At 32.4% G+C, this 25,893-nt stretch overlaps 2 protein-coding genes and 2 pseudogenes across 2 annotated transcripts in view; 1 reads left to right on the forward strand and 3 right to left on the reverse strand.

Annotated features, from left to right (window-relative positions):
• The window catches only part of LOC111618225, a 22,901-nt gene extending 10,327 nt beyond the window's left edge, over positions 1-12,574 (reverse strand). The window contains exons 1-7 of the mRNA XM_023359707.1: positions 11,392-12,574; positions 9,622-9,783; positions 8,725-8,769; positions 8,127-8,271; positions 6,436-6,536; positions 4,532-4,581; positions 721-859 (exon numbers count right to left, since the gene is read on the reverse strand). Of these exons, the coding sequence (XP_023215475.1) occupies positions 721-859; positions 4,532-4,581; positions 6,436-6,536; positions 8,127-8,271; positions 8,725-8,769; positions 9,622-9,783; positions 11,392-12,574 (1,825 nt within the window). The remainder of the gene's footprint in view (positions 1-720; positions 860-4,531; positions 4,582-6,435; positions 6,537-8,126; positions 8,272-8,724; positions 8,770-9,621; positions 9,784-11,391) is intronic.
• An 874-nt stretch (positions 12,575-13,448) lies between these two features.
• Positions 13,449-14,462, reverse strand: LOC111618202. Its single transcript, XM_023359686.1, has 2 exons — positions 14,385-14,462; positions 13,449-13,933 (listed from the first exon to the last, which is right to left on the reverse strand). The coding sequence occupies exons 1-2, from the start codon at positions 14,435-14,437 to the stop codon at positions 13,600-13,602; spliced, it is 387 nt and encodes a 128-aa protein (XP_023215454.1). The 5' UTR covers positions 14,438-14,462; the 3' UTR covers positions 13,449-13,599.
• Positions 14,463-16,714: 2,252 nt separating this feature from the next.
• Positions 16,715-25,596, forward strand: LOC111618208 (annotated as a pseudogene).
• LOC111618226 lies at positions 21,439-23,054 on the reverse strand (annotated as a pseudogene).
• Positions 25,597-25,893: the final 297 nt, after the last annotated feature.

The raw sequence follows: 25,893 nt of genomic DNA on the forward strand, positions 1-25,893 counted from the left end.
TACAGTCGACCCCCCTATAAGATCATTGATTTTTCCGTTTTATCTGAATTACATGTTGTACGAGTCACTTAGATTTTACAAATATGTGAGCCATTCACAGTCCAGCACACGTATTTGTAAAATCTAAGTGACTCGTACAACATGTAATTCAGATAAAACGGAAAAATCAATGATCTTATAGGGGGGTCGACTGTAAAAACTAGTCATAGATCATATTGGTTTTTGACTGTATTAAGATGATGCTTATTTTTTTGTTAATTTGTCTATGTAGATATATAATTGTACCCAACTGAAGAGGGATGAATGCATGTTGAGTCAATTAAAATGAAACGATAAAACAGTCACCTTAAAGTCATTTGTGGTCGTTATAATAAGTTTGGTTTAGAGGCACATTAATAATCAATAGAAAATTTAGCATAATTACCCAAACAAGAAGCAATTCATACTCCAATAATAAATATTTTTAAATCCTTCCCACCTTATGTATATTAAAATGACCTTTTATTCAAGCCCATTGTGGGTTTGACTAAATGGCCAACAGGATGGTGAGGGATGGGGCCTGACATGTCTGAGACAGAATTTGTGGGATTTTTCAACTTACCCAGATTCATTCACAGTCCCTCAGAGTAGTCAGATGATGCCTTAGCTGTCTCGGCCAACTGGCCAACACTATAATTAATTTAAATAATTTTTCCAAAATGTATTCAAAAGAATTCTTACATGTTTCAGGTTTAACTTCCATCAAAGCTGCATTCTCTACAGTAGCTATTATATTGTAATGAGTGATTGCACGTTCAGCATATTTAGAAGGTTTTACAATATCCTTTAATTCGCCTACAGGTTCAGGTTTCAACACCATCTGATTTTGACAATATTAATTTACATTAAATATAATACATAAACATTATTAGTATTATTATAAATACTTGTAATAATATATATCATTACATATTAAACTTTTACATGTTTATTAGCCATAAAGTATGTTCACAAGTTTAAAAAAGAGATATGCCGATCCATGTGCCGATGCTGTGAAGCAATATGTACCGCGCACATTGGCACATGAATCAGCAAACATGTTCAAAAATGCCAACTCTCTCACAGACACAGGACTCGTATGACAAGGTCCTCTTGGCAGCTGCATAGACTAGTGTGAGAATCTGAAAACAGGGTAGATTTATTTTTATAAGTTGAAAAATTCAAAGTATTATTTTGATGTTAAAAGTGACACTTTTCCACTTTTTGATGATAAAATTCAATGTGAACAAGGAAATAGAACTTCCTTTTCTGCCATCCATTTCCTGAGTGAGATGTTATCATCACCGATGACAAGACCACTAGTCTGCATGACTTCTCTAGATATTCTATCATATGGTTGAAATACAGACTCATGATTGGAGAGAATTTTCAAATAAAAGGGTTCAAAACCGCCATATTTGTGCAGATCCCTCGATACATGAGACACCACAGGAACTGGCGGATCTCTCCTTACAACACAGCGGATAACCAAGCAGACTCCTCTCTCAAGTATATGGACATTCTCGAGATAAGCACTCCTGAGGGGCATAGAGAGCCTGCCACAATGAAAGCTCCTCCAAGAAAATCCATAAATGTTACCCCAATGTTCAGATAACTAGGATCTGAAGATTATTTAAGAGGTATTTTATAGATCAATGTAAACTCTCTCTCGCGGTGTATATAGTTTGGTATTGGAATAGTGTATGTTAATTCTTTACATAACCTTTTATATTTCATTTACTTATTAAATTAGTTAGTTAATTGTTAACTTGACTCTAGTTCAACTTACTTAAAATGGACGCTTATCGACTGATCCGCAATCTCTCCACTCGAGAGAAATTGAGCCCTCTTTTTGAACAAATAAATCTTAATATTGAGAGTTAGGATGCAATATTAAGATTTCATAAGTGATTTTGGTAAATCCTAACTGGTGTCAGGAACCTGACAATATCAGGGACCTCTCAATCCTGTGACAAATTCTAACTTACAGCCATCCAGTGATGCTTGAGAACGGATCCCTCCAATCTGGTGCCACAAAAACATTCCACTCTTGCAAGGTGACCCACGGACTATCTCACACTAGAGATACCATAGACAAGGCCTCTAAGGTAACCCCAGATGAAAAATCAATAAATAACAAGTCAGGTGATTGTAATGGCCAAGTGATGGGTCCACCTAAATCAATACATTGCACAAGAAAGATGCTGTGGAAATATTCCCACACATCCAGACTGAAATGTGAGAGCACCATCATGCTGAAACCACGTGTATCAGCACACATACAGGAATATCATGAAGCAGTTCTGGCAAGACCTCCTCCAGGAATATCCTGTAACTACACCCATCTAAGTGTGTTGGAAGATGATATCCCCTAGATAAAGTCTCCAACAATGCCTGCCCAAACATTTATAGTGAACCATTGTTGTATGGCATGAGGGCATGTAGCTTGGGAATTGTCATGCACCCATACATGCAAATTATGAACATTAAAACACCAATTAATTGAATATCAAACTCAGCTTCCTTTTAAAACACTTAATACAACATTTAACACTTATAATGCTAATAATATTTATTAGGTGTTAAATGTTATATTAAGTGCATTAAAACACCCTCATGTTAGAAGGTAGCTTCATCAGTGAAGAGAATCCAAGCTGAAAATTCCGGCTGTTTGGCACATTGTTGCAAAAACCAACATGCAAATTCCACATACTAGTGATAATCTCCTGATTCCAATGACTGGACCCATTGCACATGAAAGAGGTGTAACCACTCTTCATGTAATACTTGCCACATGCTGGATTGAGGTATACCAATGTGCTATAAAATAGTTCACATACTTGAACATTGATTGCATTCAATTCTGTGTACAACTGCATCATCCATTGCATGCGTGTGCATTATTTAGCCCAACCACAATGGCTGTTTACTTTGAATGATTCCTTCACAATATATAATGTAAACACACAAATGCTTGATGATGAAGTGCATGTCTATTGCACCTCATCAATGCAGTTGCACCACTGCTCACCTGTTTCCATTTGCTGCTAATTGCAATTCTGCCATCTCAGTATTACTGTAACAATGTATCCTACTCCAACATCAATGATCCAACTCAATTTCTAGCAATTAAAAATGACAAATAAAAAATACATGAAGTATTTTTTAATTTGCAAATGAATAATATTTGCATTTGTTTTTTTATTAATGTTTAATTTAATAAATAAAATATTTAAATGAGATTGGAAATGTTAATACATTGCGTGACATATGTAACACTTCACTATATACTATAAAGTTCGGTTAAATAAAGTTTGCATTAATTACATTGCTTATATTTTGAGAAAACCTGGTTACCCCATCTTTTCTATGGCTTTTTTTGTTTATTAACATAGTCATTATTAAAGATGATCAACAAAAATTAAATATATAAGATTATTCAGGGAATTCTCGAGAATTCTCAGAAAATATGATTTTCCATTCTTGATTCCCGAAGGTTCCAAAATGTCAGGAATTTGGAAACACTACTTTAAAGTTTGTCTAAGACCTTTTGAACTACCCTGTATAGTAAATATGATTGATTTATAACAAATAATACTCTTTCTGAAAACTTCAACAGTATGATCAGAATGAAATACCTCAATACACAACTAGCAAGAATATTTTATTACTTTATTCATTATTTCGTAATGAATAAAGTAACAAAATATTTTTATAGTTCAACAAGGTAATAGCAGAGAGAATATTAATACAACCATTCTTAACTTTACACAAATTCCATTCTTATAAGCAAAATGGTCATTAAATGAGAAGCTTAAATTGCTTTTATTTATTCTAGATAAAGGTTTTCAGGCAGCTCCAACTCAATAACTGATTTAATTTGCATCTCATACATATTATAGAACATAAAAATTCAATCAGCAAAAATTATAAAACTGATGTACCAAAAAAATTAAAAGTTTATTCATAAAAAAACAGTTATTCAGATTCTTCAAATGGGATGTGCAAGTACAACTTTATAAACAAAATATAGTCTTGAAGATTGTAAATATTGACCAACTGTGAGAGACTAAGAAAAGGGATTTCCCATTTGGAGAGCTGGTCGTAAGTCCAAGCAATTGTTAAACGGGTAGATTATTAAGTGAGAAGTATCTATGTGTAAGAATAGTTTCATTGCATAATATTTACATAATTTATAAGATTATTTTTTAACTCTTTCCATTCTGTATACACTAAGAGTCTTTTTTCATACCCATTCTGAGTTTAGGCAGGTTTACAATGGAAATGATTGTATGATGAGGAAAGAGGCCTGACATATCTGAGACAGACCACTAGAAAAATTTTTGTGGTTTTACAATTCACATTCAATCCCAGGCCCCACAATGGTAGGTTGATGTCTTAACTGCCTCATATTATAATTATTCAGCCATCAGATTATAATTATTTCATCATATTTTTAAAAAAATTAATTATATTTAATGATTTTAATTATTTTCATTGAAACAAAACTTACTCTCTTTCTTCCATTGATGCTACCTTCAGCAATAGGAATATCAATAACACCTAACAGATATAAAACTCTATTAACAATAATGAAAACAAAAAACGATTTTAAATTTTATCATATTTTCATAGATATTTAATAAAATTTATAATTAATGAAAATTTTTAACTTTTTGTTATATAATTATATGCAATTTTCTTCACTTTTTGATTGATGGTAATATAAATATACAGTCAAACCTCAGTTTATGAACTTAATTCATTCCTAAAAGTTGTTTGGAAACCGATTTGTTCTCAAACCAAAACAAATTTTCCCATAAGAAACAATGTAAAATGGATTAATCCATTCCCAACCCCCAAAACAAAACATGTGTTTTACCTTATTAGCTGTATTTCATGCATAAAATGTCTTTAAAGGCAATATTATATTATATATATATTACTTCATCTATATCTATACTTATATTTATTCTATATATACAGTATTAAAAACGAAATGTTCTCTCACTGGTAACTAAACTGAAACTAACACTTTTCAAAGAAGTGTTATAAAATAGAAACTCAACTCTGACTGCCAAGATGAAATACAACGAAATCTATAAAGACCGACAACAAGTACTTTATCAATGCTTTTCAAAATAATGTGTTTCAATTGATCTGATTTTAAATTAATTAATTAATTTTAATTTATTTTCTGATTTAGTTTTGGTGTAAAGGCCAGATTTTAATTATTATTTTTAAACTTAATTATTAGTTTCAGTTTAATTAACTGACTACCTAGTATTAATAAGTATTAAATATTAATATTATAATATGTATTATATTAATAAATTTTTGTCATTTAATTTAACTTAAGCATATTTAAACATGAATTCTTGAATGCCATTTGTATTATGTGGATGTCAATTAATGTGGTTTTTATTAATTAATTTGATTTAAATTTAAACTGAGTCACTAACTTCTGAATTGATAGTCCTGTTGTTGGTTGGTTGGGCTGTCGCCATTCTTTAACACAGGAAGTAGAGAGTTCATCGTTCTCGATGAGTAGCTTGTTCGGAAACTAATTTATCTTACAGCAACCAGAGCAAATATGGCGTTCAAAATTTTGTTTGTAAACAGGGGCATTCGTAACCCGAGGTTTGTCTGTATATTATATAATAATATAAAATATTATCTTTTAACATATTTATTTATACAGTAAAATTAAACATGTTAACCTTTCAGCAGTGGGTTAGTCAGGTATGGTGCTATCCCTATGTAATGGAGAATAAATGTGGGAAATTTTTAAAGTAATTTTTCCACGTGTTTTTTTCTCATTACCATTTCGGAAAAAGATTTTGTAAACAGTTATGTCTAGTAATAAAAAGTCTTTTTTAATTGTTACATAATTCCTTTTTTATGTAAATTTTTTTCGCGAAAGTTTTTGGCTCGTTTTTGGTGATATTCGCAAAATTCTTTTGCAGATAACACCAAAAACGAGCCAAAAAAGAATTTTGCAGATATATCCGTCCTTCACCACTGCTGCATGATCACCCTTGATGGATATAACCATCGGTCACTGCTGAGTGGTTAATTTAATTGCATTAATTGTTAAAAAATTTATACTCATCTAGACAAAATAAGATAAAAAATGAAATTATTTCTTTCTTAATTTATAAACTGAAATTATTTACAAAATGTGTAACAGTTGTTCAAATAAACAATAAGCTATATATTCATATTCAATTTCCTTTGGCTTAGGAAAATGATGATAATGGTATTCAGATGTAATGTAGTTATTTATGAAACTAAACTAATGCAATTAATATATATAGGAACAAAACTACCAGTAATACGGTAAATTCTCAAACCAGTGCACCAAATAACAAGCAAAGAGCATCTTCTATTTTAAATATTGTGATTGAAAATATTTACCTTCTGGTAATTCTGGAATACCTCTGGTTATAACCCAATATACTCTTATAATTTTATTCTCAGTTAAAAGGGTAGTAAGATGTTGAGCCATTTGCTTGGTTCTACAATTAAATTATAAAATAATCATAATAAATAATTAATTAATTCTAAATTCAATTTTCAATAATAATAATAAAATTTTAATATAAATTACTTAAAATAATTAAATGCTTTATAAAGCTGTTTACAATTATATTGATATTTTACTAAAACTTAGATAACAGTTAGTACGATAATAGCAGTTCTTCATTTTAATGTAAAATACTATTTAACAATTTAATATTTTATTGAAGATTATATTGTCAAAAATGTTTAGCAGATATTTATGAACATATATATATATATATATGTTTGTCAAACACCGCTAATCCAAACATGTTTTGGTCAGCGAAGGTGAAGAGGAAATTTTCTCTAACAAGAGGTCCACTTAAGGGTGTTCCGCTTTCTCTTTCCTGAGTGAACCACATGAATAAGGCTTCATCAAGCTTGTCAAACATTGAGGGCCTTGCCGTTTGTCGATTTTCAACTGATTTTTCTGAAGTAGAGGCAGAAAAGTGCTTGACCTTTGCACTACTTTTTTCCAGTCAGTTATTGTGGCCTTGCCCACTCCATACTCTACTGCCAATTTTGTTTCAGTTTCACCCTTGTCCAGGCTGGGGTGCTGATGTCATTGTTGGTGTTAGATCTATATAAACCAGACCTGTTTTACTGCTTGTTTCTGCATTATTTCAATTATTTGGCTAATCCGATTAGCTCTCAATTAGTTTGGACTAGTGGGACTCTACTGTATATTTAACTTATCAATCAGAAGAATTTTTTAAGTAATTTCAAAACTTTATTGCTAATCACAATGTTATATAACAATTGTGGTATTATAACAAACTTAATGTCACACTTGAGTAGCTATGCCTTGACTTTACTCCAGAATAACACTTGGCACTGGTATCAGCTGAGCAAGACAATTGCAACACCATAATAATAATAATGTTTAATGAAACAATAATATATTTCATTCAAGAGCTGGACTAGGTAGAGATTACCTGTAACCTACTGAAGGCTATTTGAGGAAATTCATTAGCTTATGAGAGATTGCAATTTTAAATATAAGATGCAAGGCAATTTTTTGAGTACAGTTGTCCCTCTATAGTCCGACGTTTTTTAATCCGACATGCTCAGTAGTCCGACGCACCTCCTGTCAAGGTGCCCGTCCCCATTACGTGTCTGCTTGCACAGAAGCATGTCGCGATGTGAATCTCCCCATCCAATTTTTACACGATGACACACATTTCGTGTGTTTTATGTGAGCAGTTCTGTTCGAACAGTTGGAGTAGAGAATATTGTAAGTTACTGCTAGCAAAACAATGCGAAATATGTAATTATTTTCGGTAATCCGGACACTTTTGGTAATCTGACACACCTTTGGTCCCATACCTGTCGGATTATCAAGGGACAACTGTATTTTCTTTTTGACAAAAGTTGCATCTTATATGCCATAAAATACAAGTACTTTATTTGAGATATTTATTTTTATTCTTTCTCTACCAAAGTGTGATTGGTTATCTGAAATTGTCTCACCCCTATTATTTTGGAAAACCGACATGTTACTGTATTTAAAATAATCTGCGAATATAAGAATTTTAATTATACTATACTTTGCCAATAAAATTACTCCAGTCGTATCTCTGCCAATTGTATTAACAAGATATAATGTAGGATCTGCAGACTTTTTCATGATTTTCTGTGCTAATTCAGGAAGACAAGATTTGACATTCACATTTGAATTTCTCCCTGGTTCACCTGCAAAAATATAAATTAGTTTAATGATACTTATTTATTTACTTATAATTATTAAATAATCAAAATTCTACCAAATGTAATGATACTTTATCATCAAAAATTTTATTTTTAACATTTTTTAAACTTCAAAGTACAGTTCATTTCAGACATAATAATCACGCAAATACTACATTTAACTTCATAACAGTGATATAAAGTATGATTGTACAAAATTCAAGTAAGTACATAATCACATCTCTATTTTAAAATTAATTTTTACCAAATTTACTGATATGGCCTCTTTGCACAATAATGTGTTGCTAGTGATCTTGGGCAATTGCATTTTTACAGTAGCCTACCTGCTAAGTCTACACAAGCCATCAGTGACGTGGATGACCCACATTCAGAAATTCCTGGTTATATCCATGATAATCTGTATCAAAATTTTCTTTATTATAATTAACACAAACGTACCTTGACAGCTTAAACCATAAGGCTTCGAAATGGCAACGATATCATCTGAAAAAATAATTTAAATAATGTTAAAAAAGAAAAACAATCAAATTTATAAAAATAAATTTAATGTAATATTTTATGAGATATTTTGAATCTACACAATATTTTAATTTCATAAATTTTTAGAACTTTTGTTTTTTGGACAATCAAACCAGTTACCAGCATAATGTTCAAACCACGTCTTGCATATAACTCGAGTTTGTCGGTCAATAAAAGATTTTTAAAACAGCCATACATTGCATAATCTTCAAACTGAAGATAACACAATATTTTTAGAACTGTATAAACAGAAAATGTAAACAATTATAAAATTCCAGCTTAAATTTTTTAATAACTATCATTTTTGACCTTATTAAAAGACCATCAGGCTACACTATGCTGAATATCAAACATGTTAACAGAACATCTACAGATAACAGGATGCATTTCTTATATGTATTGTAAGTTTTATTTTTGTATCTTTATCATCATTCATACATTAATGTGTTCTTACTTACTGTTTTTTAATAATGTTATGTTATTATTGTGTAGTATTTATGTTCCCGAAACTTTTTATACTTTAAATGTTCTGTTTCAAGTTTCAAGACTGTTGTAACTTGCTGTTCTCAAATCTGTATATTGTATATTTACTCCATAGACATTTTGTGAATGTTTTTGATATTCAATGTAGTGTAGCCTGAAGATCTTTTAATGAATTCATAAATGTTAGATATTAAAAAATTTTTACTGGAATTTTATGGTTGTTTGTTTTCCGATTTTTTTTTGGGCTCTTTCCCCCCTGTACTAAGACAGATTTATTTTAATTGCACTTACTTTTTAAATAGAAAATTGAAATTAATTCAAAATAAGACTTACTATCATTATATATAATGGAATCTTTTAAAATTGTGACTATAGTTTCTTGAGGAAACTTTGTTAAATCTTTAACTTGGTCTTTCAATATACGAAAACCTTTACTGTCCGTTTTTTTGTCTTCTGGAAATTTATCTTTATCTTGAAAAACATTTGCAGAAATTTCTAAGAAATAAAAATTAGTCAATTAAACAAAAATTAATCTATGTAAATAAAATTAATAACTATCAAAATCTAATTAAATACTACTACTATTGTAACTGGAGAAACAATAAACTTATGTAATACACCCAAACTCCAGCAGTGAATCAAAATTTACAAGGCAGCAAGGCTTCCCTTTTTGCCTTGTAAATTTCAACTTTTTACAAATGCCAATGTGACCTTTGGAGTGTGATTATATTACGTAAGTTATATCTAAATACATATCTCATATAAAATTCATCCTTCTTTTAATATTATGATGATTTTCTAAATAATTTTTATGAATTCAAACATTAAACTAAATTTTTCTTAAATAAATTCTAAAATTAAGTATTCCAAACTGGCCCACCAGTGGCCAAGCGGTCCTTGTACCCATGAAGACTGGGAGTTCGGCTGTGGGTTCGCGCCTCACTCGGACGGATTGGCCACGTGGAGTTTTCTGGGTTTTCTACACGTCTGTAACGCCTAAATAGGGGCCAGTTTCCCTTAAAAGACCTCCTGGAAGGAATTCCCCCTAGGCAGATCACCCAAGTGTTACATTGCCATAACAATACTGAAAATTAGTTAAATTTAGATTATTTTCAATTTTGAAGTAATTTATTTCAATCTTTAGCATTAATGAAAAGTATCTTTTTGAAATTTTATAGATTTTTATAAGTTCTGTTTGAGGAAAATTTATATTAATATATTTAAATAATTATCTAGAATAATATATTAAGGAAAGTAATTAAAATCTAATGATTCTCTAATACACCCACAAAGTTACTATGCACGAAACTGTGTCCAAGATCTCTCAGTTACAGAATATCTTGATAACATATTAAGTACACAGTGGATTGGCTGCGGATCGAATGTAATGTGGTCTCTGTAAATCGAGTTGACATACTAGTTTTATTCAAATAATAACCATATCTCATTCTTAAAGCTTGAAATAATAACCACCCTGAAATAGTGCTTGTGTCTACTGTTACATTTCTAAAAATTTATGGAAACAAATTTAATAATCATCATAAACTTTAATGGAAAATAAAATATGTAAAACTTTGTACTTTGAGGAATCGAGAGAGAAAATTTTTGAAATCCATTTTACAGCTATTAGAGATTGCGGTACTTTTCTGTTAATGGGATGCCAGTTGATATATACAATACCGTGTATATCGACTGGCTAAGAAATGGCTATTTTATTATGTCAAAGTACATTTCAATACATATAAATCTTAATTGAAATGTATACTTGATATCAAACATTGCAGCAAAAAGAGACACAAATTTTAATTATTTTGTTTTGTTAAACCTACTTGACTTTTATTACTCTCATACTTTTCTGTTACATCAATAAGACAACAGCATCACGCATCAGCATACAATTATGACTGATGTCCCATTAACAGACAAGTACCAAGATTGCTTTAATGCCTTTTAATTGTCAATGCAGATGTTTGGTATACAGAGAAAACTTTAAAATTTATACTAAGAAGGAGGTAAACATACAGACGACTTCTAACAAACATGCATAGGAACTTTGTGGCCACACTAACCAATTTCTTTAACAAACACTTTTAATATATTTACTTTCTTTTTCATCTTTCCGTAACTTCATAACGTAATCGTACGCCGTTCTCGGATTCTCTAAGTTTGCCGGTTCACACTTACGTTTATTTCGATTATCCGAAAAACTCTCAAATTCAGCATCTTTGATATCATTCAAATTTTGTGGCACACTACCTTGTTGACATTTAGTATTATTTCCTAAATTCTTTGTTGATTTAATATATTCTGTATTTTCAGAAGTGTTTTTAAAATTTCCTTGCAATAAATTATTTGCATCACTTCTATTTTCATTAAAATATTGTTCATCAATAAAGTTTAAATCATCTGTCATTTCATTATTTTGAATGTTACTTTTTTTTCTGTTTTCAAAATTAAACTCTTGTTCATTAACATATTTCAAGTTTTTATCTTCTTCTTCTAAAGATTCATCACTATTATCTATTTTATTACCAAAATATTGAGAATCAATAAAGTTATCTTTTGTAATTTCAGAGTCGACTTTACTATCGCTTCTATCTAAATTATCGTCCATTATATTCGAACGTTCGGTCAAAGAAAAGTCACCATTACTTAAAGAAATATTTGAATTAACCGTCGAAACTTTCTGTATATTCCGCTCTACTTCCTTTTTTCCGGACCGTTCGGCACGGCCTTCCATTTTACACTCGTTATCGAATAAGTTCTCTCGGCGTTTGGATAAATCTTTAGAACTAGCAATTATTTCTGATGAATTTAAATTAATATATTCAGGATCTTCAGATGTTTCTTCATCAAGTCTACGACGTCGAGAGCTTCTTCTGTTCTTTCTAGATGGTAATTCTGAATATTCAGGAAACATAGAAGACAAAGTTTCGTCAAATACTTCATGATATTGTCCATGATATTTGGGAATGTTGTCAGAATCGAGACGTACTTCTCCAAACGACGTAACTAATGTCTTCTCGGCAGCTGGACTTTTTTCTTTCTGAAATAAATATTGATATTTTTCGGTTGCAGGCATGGTGGCCACATTTTCATAACTTTTCGTGTTTATATCACTTTCTAAACCGAAAAAATCTTCAGGTTGATCCGATTTAATCGAATTTTCTTCCTTCTTAACTTCATTATTAACATTTGTAGCAAGAAATCTGGTAATATATTTCAATTTCAACAGTTTATACAATTGCGTTTTGTCACGTGTAGCGATCCTTATCAGCGCCGCCATATTTGTTTGTGTTCAAATGAAAGCACGTGATAAAATAATTTCTACAGTTGACTTTAATTTTATAGAAAAATCGTTTTTATATTATTAAATTATTACGAAATTAATTCTTTAAATTATTAATATGCATGTAAAATTATTTAAATTTGTCTTCGATTTCAAATTTTATTTTAATAATTAATATGGCGCTAAACATTCGATTGCAAATACAGTATACGTAATTTTAAAATGTTACTAGCTTTTTAAATTAAATTTTAAAATATACACAGTAGATATAATTTAACAGGAGATCTCTATAGAAAAAACTAATGGACCAAATGTAATCAAATCTGACGATTCACTGGCATATGGTGCATTTTTTCTGTTTTCGTCATCCGTCACAACTGTTATAAACATTATTATTAATTATAAATTCATCAAAAAATGCGCAACTTTAATAAATATCGAATCTGTAAACATTTAATATAAAATTTAATTAGTTTTATTAAATATAAAAATTTATGTACAAATTTAATTGTTGAAGTAATTATGATTGTNCATTTCATATAAAATTTAATTACTTTTATTAAATATAAACATTTATGTACAAATTTAATTGTTGAAGTAATTATGATTGTGGAGTACACAAACCGAGTACATGTATTTTTTTAGTTTATTTAGATTCGTCTGGCGAATATTCGTTATTTGGCGGTGAAAGTTTTTAGCAGTAGAACACCGGATGAAATACAGTGTAAATGTCTGTAGAATATAAGCTGTTTTGGCTAGTTATAGCCTTTAATTAAACACGAGAACACTACTTGATGTCACTGTCGTTGTTCTATATGCTCTTTAACCGAATCTCGAATGGTGTCGAAGTATCCGTCCGTAAATTGGGATGGAAAGTCAAGTCCAGTAGATTAAGTCGTAGCCGGGTGAAAGGTCAATTCCCGGTGAGTGTCATATTCGGGTGTAAGGTCACTTCCGAGTGGCGATGTTGCATTCGGTGGAAAGTCGAAATCTGCGCAAGAAGGCCTGGCCAGAGAAGAGGTTTATATCTTCCAGCAGCAAAACAACCTTTTCCACCAAGGCCTTCTACGCTCGACGGACACTTCGGACTCCTTTCTCTCCACTCCGGTCTCACCCGAAGGTGTGTCCACCGTCCATTCCGGAACATCCGGATATCGCCCCTCCAGATATTGGACGAGAGACGAGGCGGTGTCGTCCGGAGTTACGACCACCACCCGTTTGACGTCCGGTGTATGACACTTCTCCTCCGCATCTTTCGGAAGCACCCTTATGACGACTGGCCAAGACCAGGCGTCATCCTCGGACTCTGCATTGTCCGAGATGCGCAACTTCTTCAACTCTCTGAAATTCTCCATTCTGCGAAGGAAAATGAGAGGATTAATTGAGAAATATTCCTATTCTAATCTGAATTGTAAATTTCTAATGCAAAAATGATTAATTCCTGTTAAAAAAGAATATTATTATATATGACAATTTTAATCTTTTCGACGATTTTTAATGTTCGATAGAGGAATTAGTTTATAAAAATTGTATTATTCTGTTGACTGCCTTAACACAAAACAACTGCGAAAATAAAGGAATGAACTCGAATTATTTGAATTAATTAAGATTCATATGCTATATTAATATATATACGTATGTAATTTATAAACTATAGCGGGGAATAACAGATTTATTAATTTTTATTTTGCTTTAACAATGGAAAGATGCGAATCCTCCGAAGGAAACCGATGGCCGCCAACTGTGATATTTTGCTGATCAAAGTTAAAAAGTATTTAAATCTACAAAGATCATAGTGTAAACTTACATCACTTTAAACAATCTCTGCAAACGAAGCAAAACTAGAAAAAGCACTCGCATTAAACAATCGCACGAGTCAACAATAGATTCTCTCTCAACAACTAGAAAATTTTATTGTTGCATAGTGACTCCATTTAATGCGGCGAATTTCGTCATTTCCGTTTCTGTCTTTCTAAAGAGAGTGATTTTCACGGATCATTGCACGAGTTTGTTACGAGCCTTTTACTCGTCGTCACAAAATACGAGCCATGATCAATTTACATAAAGTTCGGATATGCTCGAACACTATCCTAAAATAACGAGATAGTATGAGAAAACGGGATTAGATTTAGAGGAAAAAACGATAGAATCTTGCAATACAAAATTAAAGCAAAGCAAAGCAATATACAGCAAAAAATAAGCTTTGAATAATGACAGTTCCTTTTCAGAACCAATTTTATTAATTAACAGTGAACAAACTCACACTCATTGAAACTCATCCGCAACTCTGCCATGTTAGTCTGTTTACGCCGACTTGTGGCTCGCAACCTGTCGACTTTGAGGCCGTATGGCCGAGCGGTCAAGATGGCAGCCTACCGCTCTGGGGGACTTGGGATCGAATCCGGACGGGTCAAGGAATCCCCAGGAATATTTCGGGGATGGTCCGTTCGGATATGTCGGGCCCCGTCACTCACCACCCGGTCGCCCCATTGTGGGCCTGGCCGAATCCTTAATGGGTCTGCTATAAAAGGCCCTCTTAGTGCCCACAGGGCGAAAAGAGTAAAAAAAAAAAACCCTGTCGACTTTTTTTTGCATGTACGATCGTACACGTATCAAATAGAGCTAAGTTATCTGTACCTGTTTTTTTTTTTTTAATTTAGGTTACTTACGTTACTCCTACGCAAGTCTCTAGTCCCTAACTGTAACTGATTTAGAACAGGCATGCACGTTATTCTTTGCATTGTAAAATGACATTGCGTATGCGTCAGGAACTTCTATTCGAACTAACCTGGTTTTTTTTAATTGTTTGTGTTTATCTTGATTGAACATCGATGTTCCAATGGGCATCGATCAAACATCGATGTGAAATCCGACATTGAAATTTAGCATCGATGCTTAGGCAAACATCGATGTTTGACATCAGTCAAAATTATAGACATCGCACAGCACTGGTTTCAATGAACGATCAAGTAAAAACTGTGGTAGATTTTGAAAGTTTATACCTATCCAGCAATCTAGCATCTTGTTTCAATGCACTCATTGAATTCATGGTCCAACACAATCCGATCTTATCGACATACTCGTAGGATTTAAGGAAGTGATTTGTGTGATAATGCAAATCGTTAAGGGTGTTGGCGTAGATAATCGCTGTAATTTTCTGAATGTAAACTGTCCTCCGATACAGGGCCTTCTGCCAAAAATACACTTTTTTCCGAAACTAATGCGAATGACACCGAAAACTTCACGTGATGCCACATGATAGTACAAGAATTCGCTCGTCGATTTTTATAACATCGAGTTACAGACACAACGGTCATAATATTTATCTTTTTGATGACATTCTAATACAGTAGGTTTAACCGAGGTGGCCACGGATAATGCTGACTAGTCGGTAATCATATGAATTTCCCGTGTTCTTTTAATATGTCTCAAAGACACTAATCAGTATGAGCTGTAAGGATCAATGTGAGATAAAAGAGAACATGTGAAAGTAGATACATTAATCTGATGTCCTTTAGCTGTTGTATTTTGTGCATTGTTAAAACATTTTAATACTATCTTTATCATAAATAATTGTATTGATTTAATTTATTTTTACAAATATTATTACTATGATCCAAGTGTCAATTCTTTCATGATTTAGATGCAAAATACAGTCGACCCCCCTATAAGATCATTGATTTTTCCGTTTTATCTGAATTACATGTTGTACGAGTCACTTAGATTTTACAAATAAGTGAGCCATTCACAGTCCGGCACACGTATTTGTAAAATCTAAGTGACTCGTACAACATGTAATTCAGATAAAACGGAAAAATCAATGATATTATAGGGGGGTCGACTGTAGACATTTCCAGCTCAGGCTGACTCATATATACTCTGTGCGTAGTAAATAAGACTTCTTCACTTGATAATGTTACATTTCGTTCTCTTACGCTGCGTGACATAATGATTTGCATACGTTGTTTAAATTTATGTTTGTATTTACCAGTTCCTAAATGTAAGATTTTAATCATATTCCTATTAATTTCACAATGTTTAATTATCGAAATTTATCACTGCGATTAATTGTATATCAATTGAATGATGATTCGTGTTTTTTAATTTTATATCCTGCTTGATTTTATTATTCGAAGATAGAATGGAACTTGTATTGTACTGTATATATACGCCAGGGAGAGCTTTCTGATTTTGGCAGCGTTACGCGTGAAATTTTTGCTATTTATTCAAGTGTTGTCTTGTGTAAAAATGTCAAAGTTTTCGTCTTTGAAAAGAACTTCTTCGCCAGTTCCTCAAGATCTATTACCACGAAATGCAAGGAGACGAATTGAAAGAGAGGAAAATGTCTCAGGTGAGTGAAAGCTTGTCTTACATAAGTACCGAAAAGGTGATTAACGTTAAAACAATTGTCATGTGTAAGGATTATTTGTTTATTAAATGAACATAAACTAGGTTATTTTATCGGAAAAACGAAACTAAGCTTTGTAAGAGTAGAATTTTCTATTTTAATCCCATACGAAAACACAAATATGGTGACATACTCATGAAGTTGTGATTTATAGCAACTTTTAAGCTTGAAAGATTAATTATTAACACGATAAGTTAATTGTAAGTTGACAGTGTATTTCATTTCGTGTTATCCTGTACTATGTTAATTTGTTAAAATGTAATAAATTCAGTTTTATGTTACACTTTTAACACCCTTCTAGACTATAATTGGTAGGATAAGATTTTCAATTGAATATTTTATATATGGAATTGTGAAATATATTGTATTTTGTGTTTGCTGTTTTACGTTATATTTATATTCTTGGCTGCTACATATAACAGAGGGAAAGTGTGGTAATCTATGAAAAAAGTACCATTTGAAAATTTTTACATTTTCGAATTATGAGCTTAAAACATGGAAAAACGCAATGAAATTCTGTGTTTCTGGCGCGTGTGTGAGAAGTATAAGTTTGTTCACTCTATTTGAAGCTCAATAAATTGTGACTTTTCTCGAGATTTTCTGAAATTTTTCTAAGGTTTGTGTGTTAGGGAGATGAATGCTATTCAATTTTGATGGTTAAGGTTGAAAGGTGGGGGAAGATATAAGAATATTGGTGTTAATTAGTATATATTAAAAGGTGTAAGTAATTATATTGCAATAATTGTGAATTATATGGAAATTGCTGTACATAGCGTTTGTTTATAATAGTTTGATTCTAGACACGTGACTGTAAACAGTTTGTTCTTGAATTTTTATGTACTTGAATTGAAATTTACAGATTTTTTTAACTGAGTAATTATACAATGATTTATTGGGAATTTCTAATAATAAGTTATTATGTAAAATACTGATATCGTGAAGACTCGGCACTGGAAAGAAATTAAAATTTTAGGTTAAAAATATAGTTCTTATATTTTTAGTTTTATTCTTTACTTAATATTTCTGCCTGAAATCATAAGTGATTAACATTTTTCAAGATAAAATATTAATACGTTACATTACCGCTTCAGTATTTTCGGTAAAAATGCCATAAAAATCTTATTACATTTATATTGAAAAGTAATATTTTTTGTGTAGGGGATTGTGGACGAGAACGTGGAAGAGGTCGTGGTAGAGGTATAGGTTACGCTCCTCAGAATGACATTGTATTTAGATGTAGAAAAGAGTCACGTTCCCTTTCTTCAAGACACGATGAAAGACGATCAACTAGTACAGCAGCGGATAGAACTGCTCCTGGTGAGTGTAGCAGGAACATAAGTAACTTAACAAAGGTAAGGGGCTGTCCATAAATTACGTAAGGAATTTTGGGGTGGGTGGAGTTAAGGATTCCTTAAAAATTCTTACTCAGGGGTAGGGGGTAATAGATTTCGTCTTACGTAATATTCTTATTTTTAATTTTTGATCTCGTTGAGTGGTAGAGTTTTGAATTTGGCTTCAATTTTGCCGCTTCTATTAAAAACGCTCTTTGTACTAAAGCCATCTTATGTGACGTGATAAAATAATAACTCTAGCAGACTCATGCTCTATACGTTTTTTCGTGGGAAAAAGGCTGTGTGGTGGTCTCTTTCTCTCTCTTTCCCACTTGTTTTTTTTAGAATAAGTGCACCATTTTTATGGGTGTAAAACACTCAGAATACATAAACCAAAATACACGATACAAAGTAAACATAAAATTAGTATTAGGTTTTCAGTGAAAACTAAAATGTAAAGCTAGATATTATAAATTATAAATAGTCTTTTCTTCCATGTTTTTTGAACATAATTGTAAAAAACATAAAAGAGTGGCTTATGAACAAGCTTCCCAAATGGACATGACCACCTGAATCCAAGCTTAAAGATTTCTAATTTCAGAATAATTGTATGTTGATCGTAAATTTGACAATAATATGGCAAATGTTAAATCTTTAAGTGGTGATGAGATCTTGCATTCAACACTAGGAAAATAAAGTGTTTTTATTCTACATGTTTTAATGCTTAACATTGTTGATTCCACTTAATTTTTAAGGCTGCTACGTGAGAGAGGGATGCTAGTGTTGTCCATCCAAGTCAGTGTCCTTTGCGGCTGGCTTAGCCTCAAAGTCGGCTTTTTCATTTTTAAGTATGCCAGTATGGCCAAGAAAATATATAAAAGTTATTTTATTTACAAGATTTTTAATATGGTGCTGGGTATATCCGATTTTATTGCTATTGTAATTGAGATTTAATAGAGCTTTTAAGAGACTGAGAATCACCCTAAATGTTGATAGGCAGAGTTTTGTTTGATAGTGAAGTGGCCACTGAACAGCTTGGTAGTCAGCATCTTCAGTTTAATAGATGGAGGTATGTGAGAAGTATCTACTTTCTAACATATTTTGCGCAAAATATGTCAGTTTGGAGTAAGATACAGATACTTGAGCCAACACGAAAAGAGCTTTTAGGTTCATCTCTGTAAATATTAATGTCTGCACGGTTATCCATGGAGGAAGCAAATGACACCAAATGTACTGTACCCCGTGTACAATAAATGTGATCATCACCTTGTTTATAGGGTGATGATCACATTTAGTAGGATAATTGCAATGTGGTAGCATATGAACAGCCGTAGATAGGAGTAGAGCCTTGATGTTTGTAGTTCTGACCTTCTGATGTAGTAGTTTAGAATCTTTTCTTACAATACATAGTGCAAAAGAAGTACCTCTGCAAGTGTCAGAGGCACTAGTAAAAACAGTTTTGCAGCACTTTAGAATTATGATGGCAAACTGTCTTTGAAGAGAGAGTAATTTACTTGCTACTGAATTTTCAATAGTTACATGACCCCAGCTAGAGGCCGCGTAAAGTAGCATTGATTGTATTGCCCTAATATATAGAGTTTTAAAAGCTTTATGATTTATTCCCCAGGTGCATCTAGCTCATTTTAGCAGCGTGTAGTTTATTTTATTGACCTTATCCAAGATGTAATTAATATGGCAACGGAATAAGGTTTCAACTTTTTCTTGTTTTATTTTGTATGACGTTTCTGTTTACACGATCACTAGCATATCAATCTGTAAAAGTTTTTTTGCATCCTTTTGAGAAAATTAAAATTAATATAAAAATGAATATTATAACGTTGATTAATGATGATGATGATAATAGTAATAATAAAAATAAATAAAAATAAAATTGTACATAATTAAAAAATTAAGTTCTTAAAACATTCGAATTCATCAAATTTTTATGTTTTTAAATTTGTTCACATAAAGTTTTTCATAAATAACAGTAAATTTATAATTATATATTTTGAACCTAAGGCCTAAATATTACGTAAGGTATGGAAGAAGAAGGGAGATCAAAGAAAATATTACGGTTTCTTACACGGGGGATGGTTGGGGTCTAGAATGGCCAAAATCGCCCTTAGGTAAGTTATGGACGACCCCTAACAATAAGTATGTATTTACATACCATGCTTATGTCAGTTCTCAATTATATTTAAAATGTTTTGCACTCAAACATCCATACTCTTGCTTTAAAATCGATTACGGTACATTACATTAAAATTAATACGAATAATATTTCTCTTATCATTAATTCACAAATAATACTCATATATGAAAGGTGGATCTCAGTTTCATGATTTCGAACTTGGTGGAGGAAAGCGAAGTACACAAGAATTAAGTTATTCGATAGCAGTAGAAGATGCAAGAGCAACGACTAGTAAAGCGCCTGCAATAATTACACCTGTTGAGAGTATGACAAAACCATCCTTTCGTACAGGTAAGTTACATATAAAATAATTGTTACAAAAATATTTTATTTGCAAGTGTAATTTAGTAAAATGTATAGCTTTAAATGTTGATCTGATGCAAACTCCCTCAGCTTCTCATGAAGGTGGACAGTCGTCTTCAGCCATGGCTCTTGCTTCTCTATTGCATTCAAAAAGTACAGTCGATATTATGTCGAGTGGAATGAAGAGACTGGGTCTTGAGATAACTTGTACTGGTTCTACAAGATATAACTTTGCTAGAAGACCTGGCATTGGCATTAAGGGTAAAAAAATAAATTTACTTGCAAATTATTTTCCAATAGATATACCACACGGAGAAGTGTATCATTATGACGTGGAAATTGAAAAAATTCTGCTCATAACAGAAGAGGATGGTACTGAAACTACCACATAAACTGAATCTACACGCAAAAAGTATAAATGCCAAAACACTAAATTAAAAAGAAGAGTTATTTAAGAAATGATTCGTGAAGATGCTCTATTCAGAAATATTAGACCGGCATTTGATGGAGAGAAAAACTTGTTTTAAAAAAGAAACTTTATTACGAGCAGAAACGTACTCGGTATTTTACATATTAACAATAGCATAAATGTTTTTTTTTTTTTCCTTTCTTGAAGCGTAAGTCTGTCTGTACGTGTGAACGAACTCGTGTCATATTTCTCTTAAAAATCTGCAAACTAGTCACATACAGAATGCGACTTAACGACTTAAGTTATCGTCATTGTCCAGTGGCAAAATGACTACACGCGAGGCTGTATGATTATTGATAAAAACATCATCTTCTCATTTAGATCAAACTACCGGTTTCTCAGTTCCTTTCAAAATGACACCATGCCGAGAATATTCTACATAATTCTCCTGTTCAGCAGCTTCTTTTCCACTATTTCCAGTGCAGAAAGAATTCTTGATGAACGAATGACAACATTTATATCCCCAAAGACCGTCACACCAATACGAACCCCAGACAGATGTATGATTATTGATAAAAACGTCTTCTTCATATTTAGATCGAACTACCGATTTCTCAGTTCCTTTCAAAATGACACCATGTCGAAAATATTCTACATAATCCTCCTTTCGTGGAAAAATAAGTTTTTTTTTTGGAGGGACTTTAAAATGTTCTCGTCCATATTTTTCGAAAATATTCTCTTTCATTTCACGTTTAAGTTTTTGTTTTTTCACGGTGAACTCATTAAATAAAACTTCTGCTTTTGTAGGTTCGGACAAAATGTCCACGCCTTTCCCATATGCTTGCCAAGCAAACATCTTCATTTGAGAATGTTTTTCCGTATCTCCGGTAACTCTAACAATATTATCTCCTGCATACTCTAACTCTTCTGAATTTTTTCTTCCTTGATATGGATTATCTCTCATGGCTCTTGTTTTTGGATCATAGTATGCAGAATTTGGATCTAAGTTTCTCAAATATTTTGAAATATCTTCTCTTATACGTAAATTACGAACAGTAATTCGTTGTTTACTGTCAAATTTTGTACCTGGCATGTCTGCATTGTAGGCGTATTTTTCTTCGTCTTCACCATCATTATTTGTTTCCTTTTATAGTGCTAACTTCACCAGATAAAAGATCTTGCTTTAATTTTTTCTCTTTTGATTGCTTTTTAGCCTCTTCGACTTTTGCAAATTTTTCCACAGTGGCTTGATAATTTGCAGGGTCATATCCATTCCATCGATTTCTCTTTCCATCATAGTCCAAATTTAAATCTGGCAAAATAACATCGTCTTCGGCAATATCTTCATTTGTGAATTTGGCACCTCTTTTTTTCTTGGCCGCTCAAAACAGTTTTTCTTGGTATGAGTCAAATCACCACAGTTTTCACAATCTCCTTTTCTGTATTTGGTGGTTTTCTTTGCCTTTAGTCCTCTAACAAAATGTTCTTTGATCTTAGTATAACTTTGTTGTGTTTCTGGCTGAAGTCGCTGATGTTTCAGAGTGGGACAGGAAGAACCAAAGTACCAAGGAGCAGTTGCTATGTATTGTGGAATATGAGGATTGATGTCTCTTTTTTCTTCAACAGCAGCTGGTGCAGTACCAGCTTTCTAGCTTCTTCTAATTCTTTAGCTTTTCTCCAATTTTCTCTACTTCTCTTTTTTGGTTCCTCTGTGTCTCTGTTTCTAATTATCTCCGAAACTAGTCTCTTATTTGGATACATCTTGCTTTTCTTTTCTTTCGTACACTTCAAAAGGCTAAAATATAAACAATCGTAGCGATTACGAGTACCCGAGTACCGTTACACACCCGAGTACCGTTACACACCCGAGTACCGTTACACACCCGAGTACCGTTACCGATAAAATACACAACAGTATTTACTGTAAGGATTACGGATGATTTTAATACCAAAAAAACGACAACATATGAAATTAAACTTAAACCTGTTAACAGGTCAGACACAGCTATAAGGTCAAATGACAATTCAATTAGTTTAGAACCACTACATGAGTTGTTAGCGAATAAATGCAGTGATATAACAGAAAGTATTATTATGGGAATGATGGCCATACAGACCATACTAAGACACGGTCCTGCTTTACATTTGGTTCTAGTTGGTAGGTCGTTTTTCATAAAGCCTCACATGAATGAAGTTCCTCTGTTAGGTGGAGGAAAAGAAATTTGGTTTGGTCATCATCAAAGTATGCAGCTGTGTCAATGGAAGCCCATGTTAAACATTGATAAATCAGCAACGACATTTTATAGAAGCTGCTCCGTTGTTGAGTTTATGTTTGAAATATTATATCCACGAACTGAGAACTTTGACTTGGCTGCAAGAGAGATGAGAGGTCTGACAGATGCTGAAAGAAGAACACTTACAAAAGAAATGAAAAATTTGAAAGTTAAAGTGACTCATTTGCCTTATCCTCGAAAATATAGAATTCGAGACATTACAAGGGACAATGCTAACAACATTATTTTTATGAGAAAGATTAATGACAAGGAAACTCGTTGCTCGGTATCAGAATATTTTCGGTCTGTATATAAACCATTAACATATCCTAATTTACCTTGTTTAAATGTGGGAAATAATAACAAAGATATCTATTTACCATTGGAAGTGTGCAATATTGTGGAAGGTCAGCACAGTAATAAGAAATTAACAGACAGAAAAACTTCAGATATGATTCGCTACACGACTCGAACTCCTGCAAAAAGGTTCAATGATATCAAACAGTCCGTTAATGCTATGATGCAAGACTTTCAACCATTCTCGAGACAATTTGGAATTTGTGTAAGTAGGAATTTTCTAAAGTGTATAGGTAAAGTATTGGATCCTCCAGAAGTTATGTACGACAGAAGAGAGACCATCAGACCTTCTAACAGAAGCTGGAATATGGTAAATAAGAAGTTTCACTAGGGAGTGACAATTAACAACTGGATGCTGCTGAGTTTTTCGGAAAATCGCTGCTGTAACGAAGGAGTGTTAAGGAGATTAGCCAATATGCTAATAGAAAATGGTAGAAATGTAGGGGTAGACTTTTCAGATCCATTGGTAGTGAGAGGCTATACACGTCGTGATGGAAAGCCAGGAGATATATTAAGGCAAGCTAAAGAGATGGAACCAGAACTAGAATTAGCAGTAATTGTATTACCAGCAGAAAATATTTATCCTGAAGTTAAAACAGTTGCAGAAACGGAATTAGGACTTATGACACAATGTGTAAAAGGTGCAAACCTTGTCAATGACAAAAAGTTTAATGCACAGTTTATATGTAAATTATGTCAAAAAATTAATGCAAAAATGGGTGGGGTAAACAATTCATTCGCACAGGAGTACAGACCTGAAATTATGAATAGACCTGTGATGATTGTGGGTATCGATTGTAATCATCCCGCTCCTGGTGACAAAGTTGGATACTCGATCGCAGCAGTAGTAGGAAGTTTAGATGCTTTTTGTGGAAAATTTAAAGCGTCCATTCGTGTTCAGCATAAGAAACAGAAAATAGCCAGACAGAGGTTCGGACAAGATATTGTTGTCGAGCTGAAGAACATGATAAAAGAACTTTTCAAGGCATTCTACGTATGTACCGGAGGAAAAAAAAACCACAAAAAATTATTGTTTTTAGAGACGGCGTTAGCGAAGGCGAATTTCAGAAAGTGATGGATTACGAAGTGAGAGAAATTTAGAAAAGCGTGTGAAGAAATGGCTCCTGGTGAGACCTACCGACCTCCCATCACATTTATCATGATTGGAAAACGTCATCACACGCGTTTTCTTCCCGAAAATAAAACAGATGGTGTGAGCAGAGCGAGAAACGTTCCACCCGGAACTACAGTGGATACGGCTGTAGTACATCCCGTGTACTACGACTTTTTCTTATGCAGTCATATTGGAATACAGGGTTAGCAGATCCGCTCATTATGGGACGATAACGACTTCACAGCAGACGAGCTACAAGTGTTAACTTACTACCTGTGCCACACGTATGCCAGATGCACCAGGAGCATTTCTATACCTTGTCTCGTTATGTACGCACACCTTGCAGCTTTCAGGGCCAAGCAATATCTGATAAACAAAACCGAAAGTATGTCGAGTTCTGGTAGTGAAGTGTCGGAACGTGAAGAAGTAATTATTGAAGAAAGCATTAAAGAAGCCATAAAAGTAGTTGACGAAATACAAAATGTTTTTCTAGTGGCGTGTTAGCCATGAAAGTATTTGTGTTTAACTTTGTTTTACATTGTATATAAGTAAATATATACCGAATATAGTTCGAAATATTTATTCTTCAAATTAGCTTCACATTCGCGTAATTTAAAATTAAGCTGTGTTTAGTTTAACCATGTTATGATTATTTATTTATTTATTTTTCTATGTTTGTTATCAAATGTATTGACTTGCTGAAGTATAGCAAATAAAATATAATTTTCTATATTGTATTTAATGAAGCAATTAATTACTCTGCTTATAATGGCGAAAAGATTCGAGAATAATTATAAATATATCATTAAGTTCACAGTAGGTTACTTTGGCTCGCTTCTATAATTGTTGTTCTTAATTAAATTTTGCATATGTACAAGTAATTATATAATAAAACAAATTTATCAGATAAATTTTACACATATCATTAAT

Source organism: Centruroides sculpturatus, unplaced genomic scaffold (assembly GCF_000671375.1).
Source record: "Centruroides sculpturatus isolate CEXI.00-Female unplaced genomic scaffold, Cexi_2.0 scaffold124, whole genome shotgun sequence".
Taxonomy (NCBI): Eukaryota; Metazoa; Arthropoda; class Arachnida; order Scorpiones; family Buthidae; genus Centruroides; species Centruroides sculpturatus.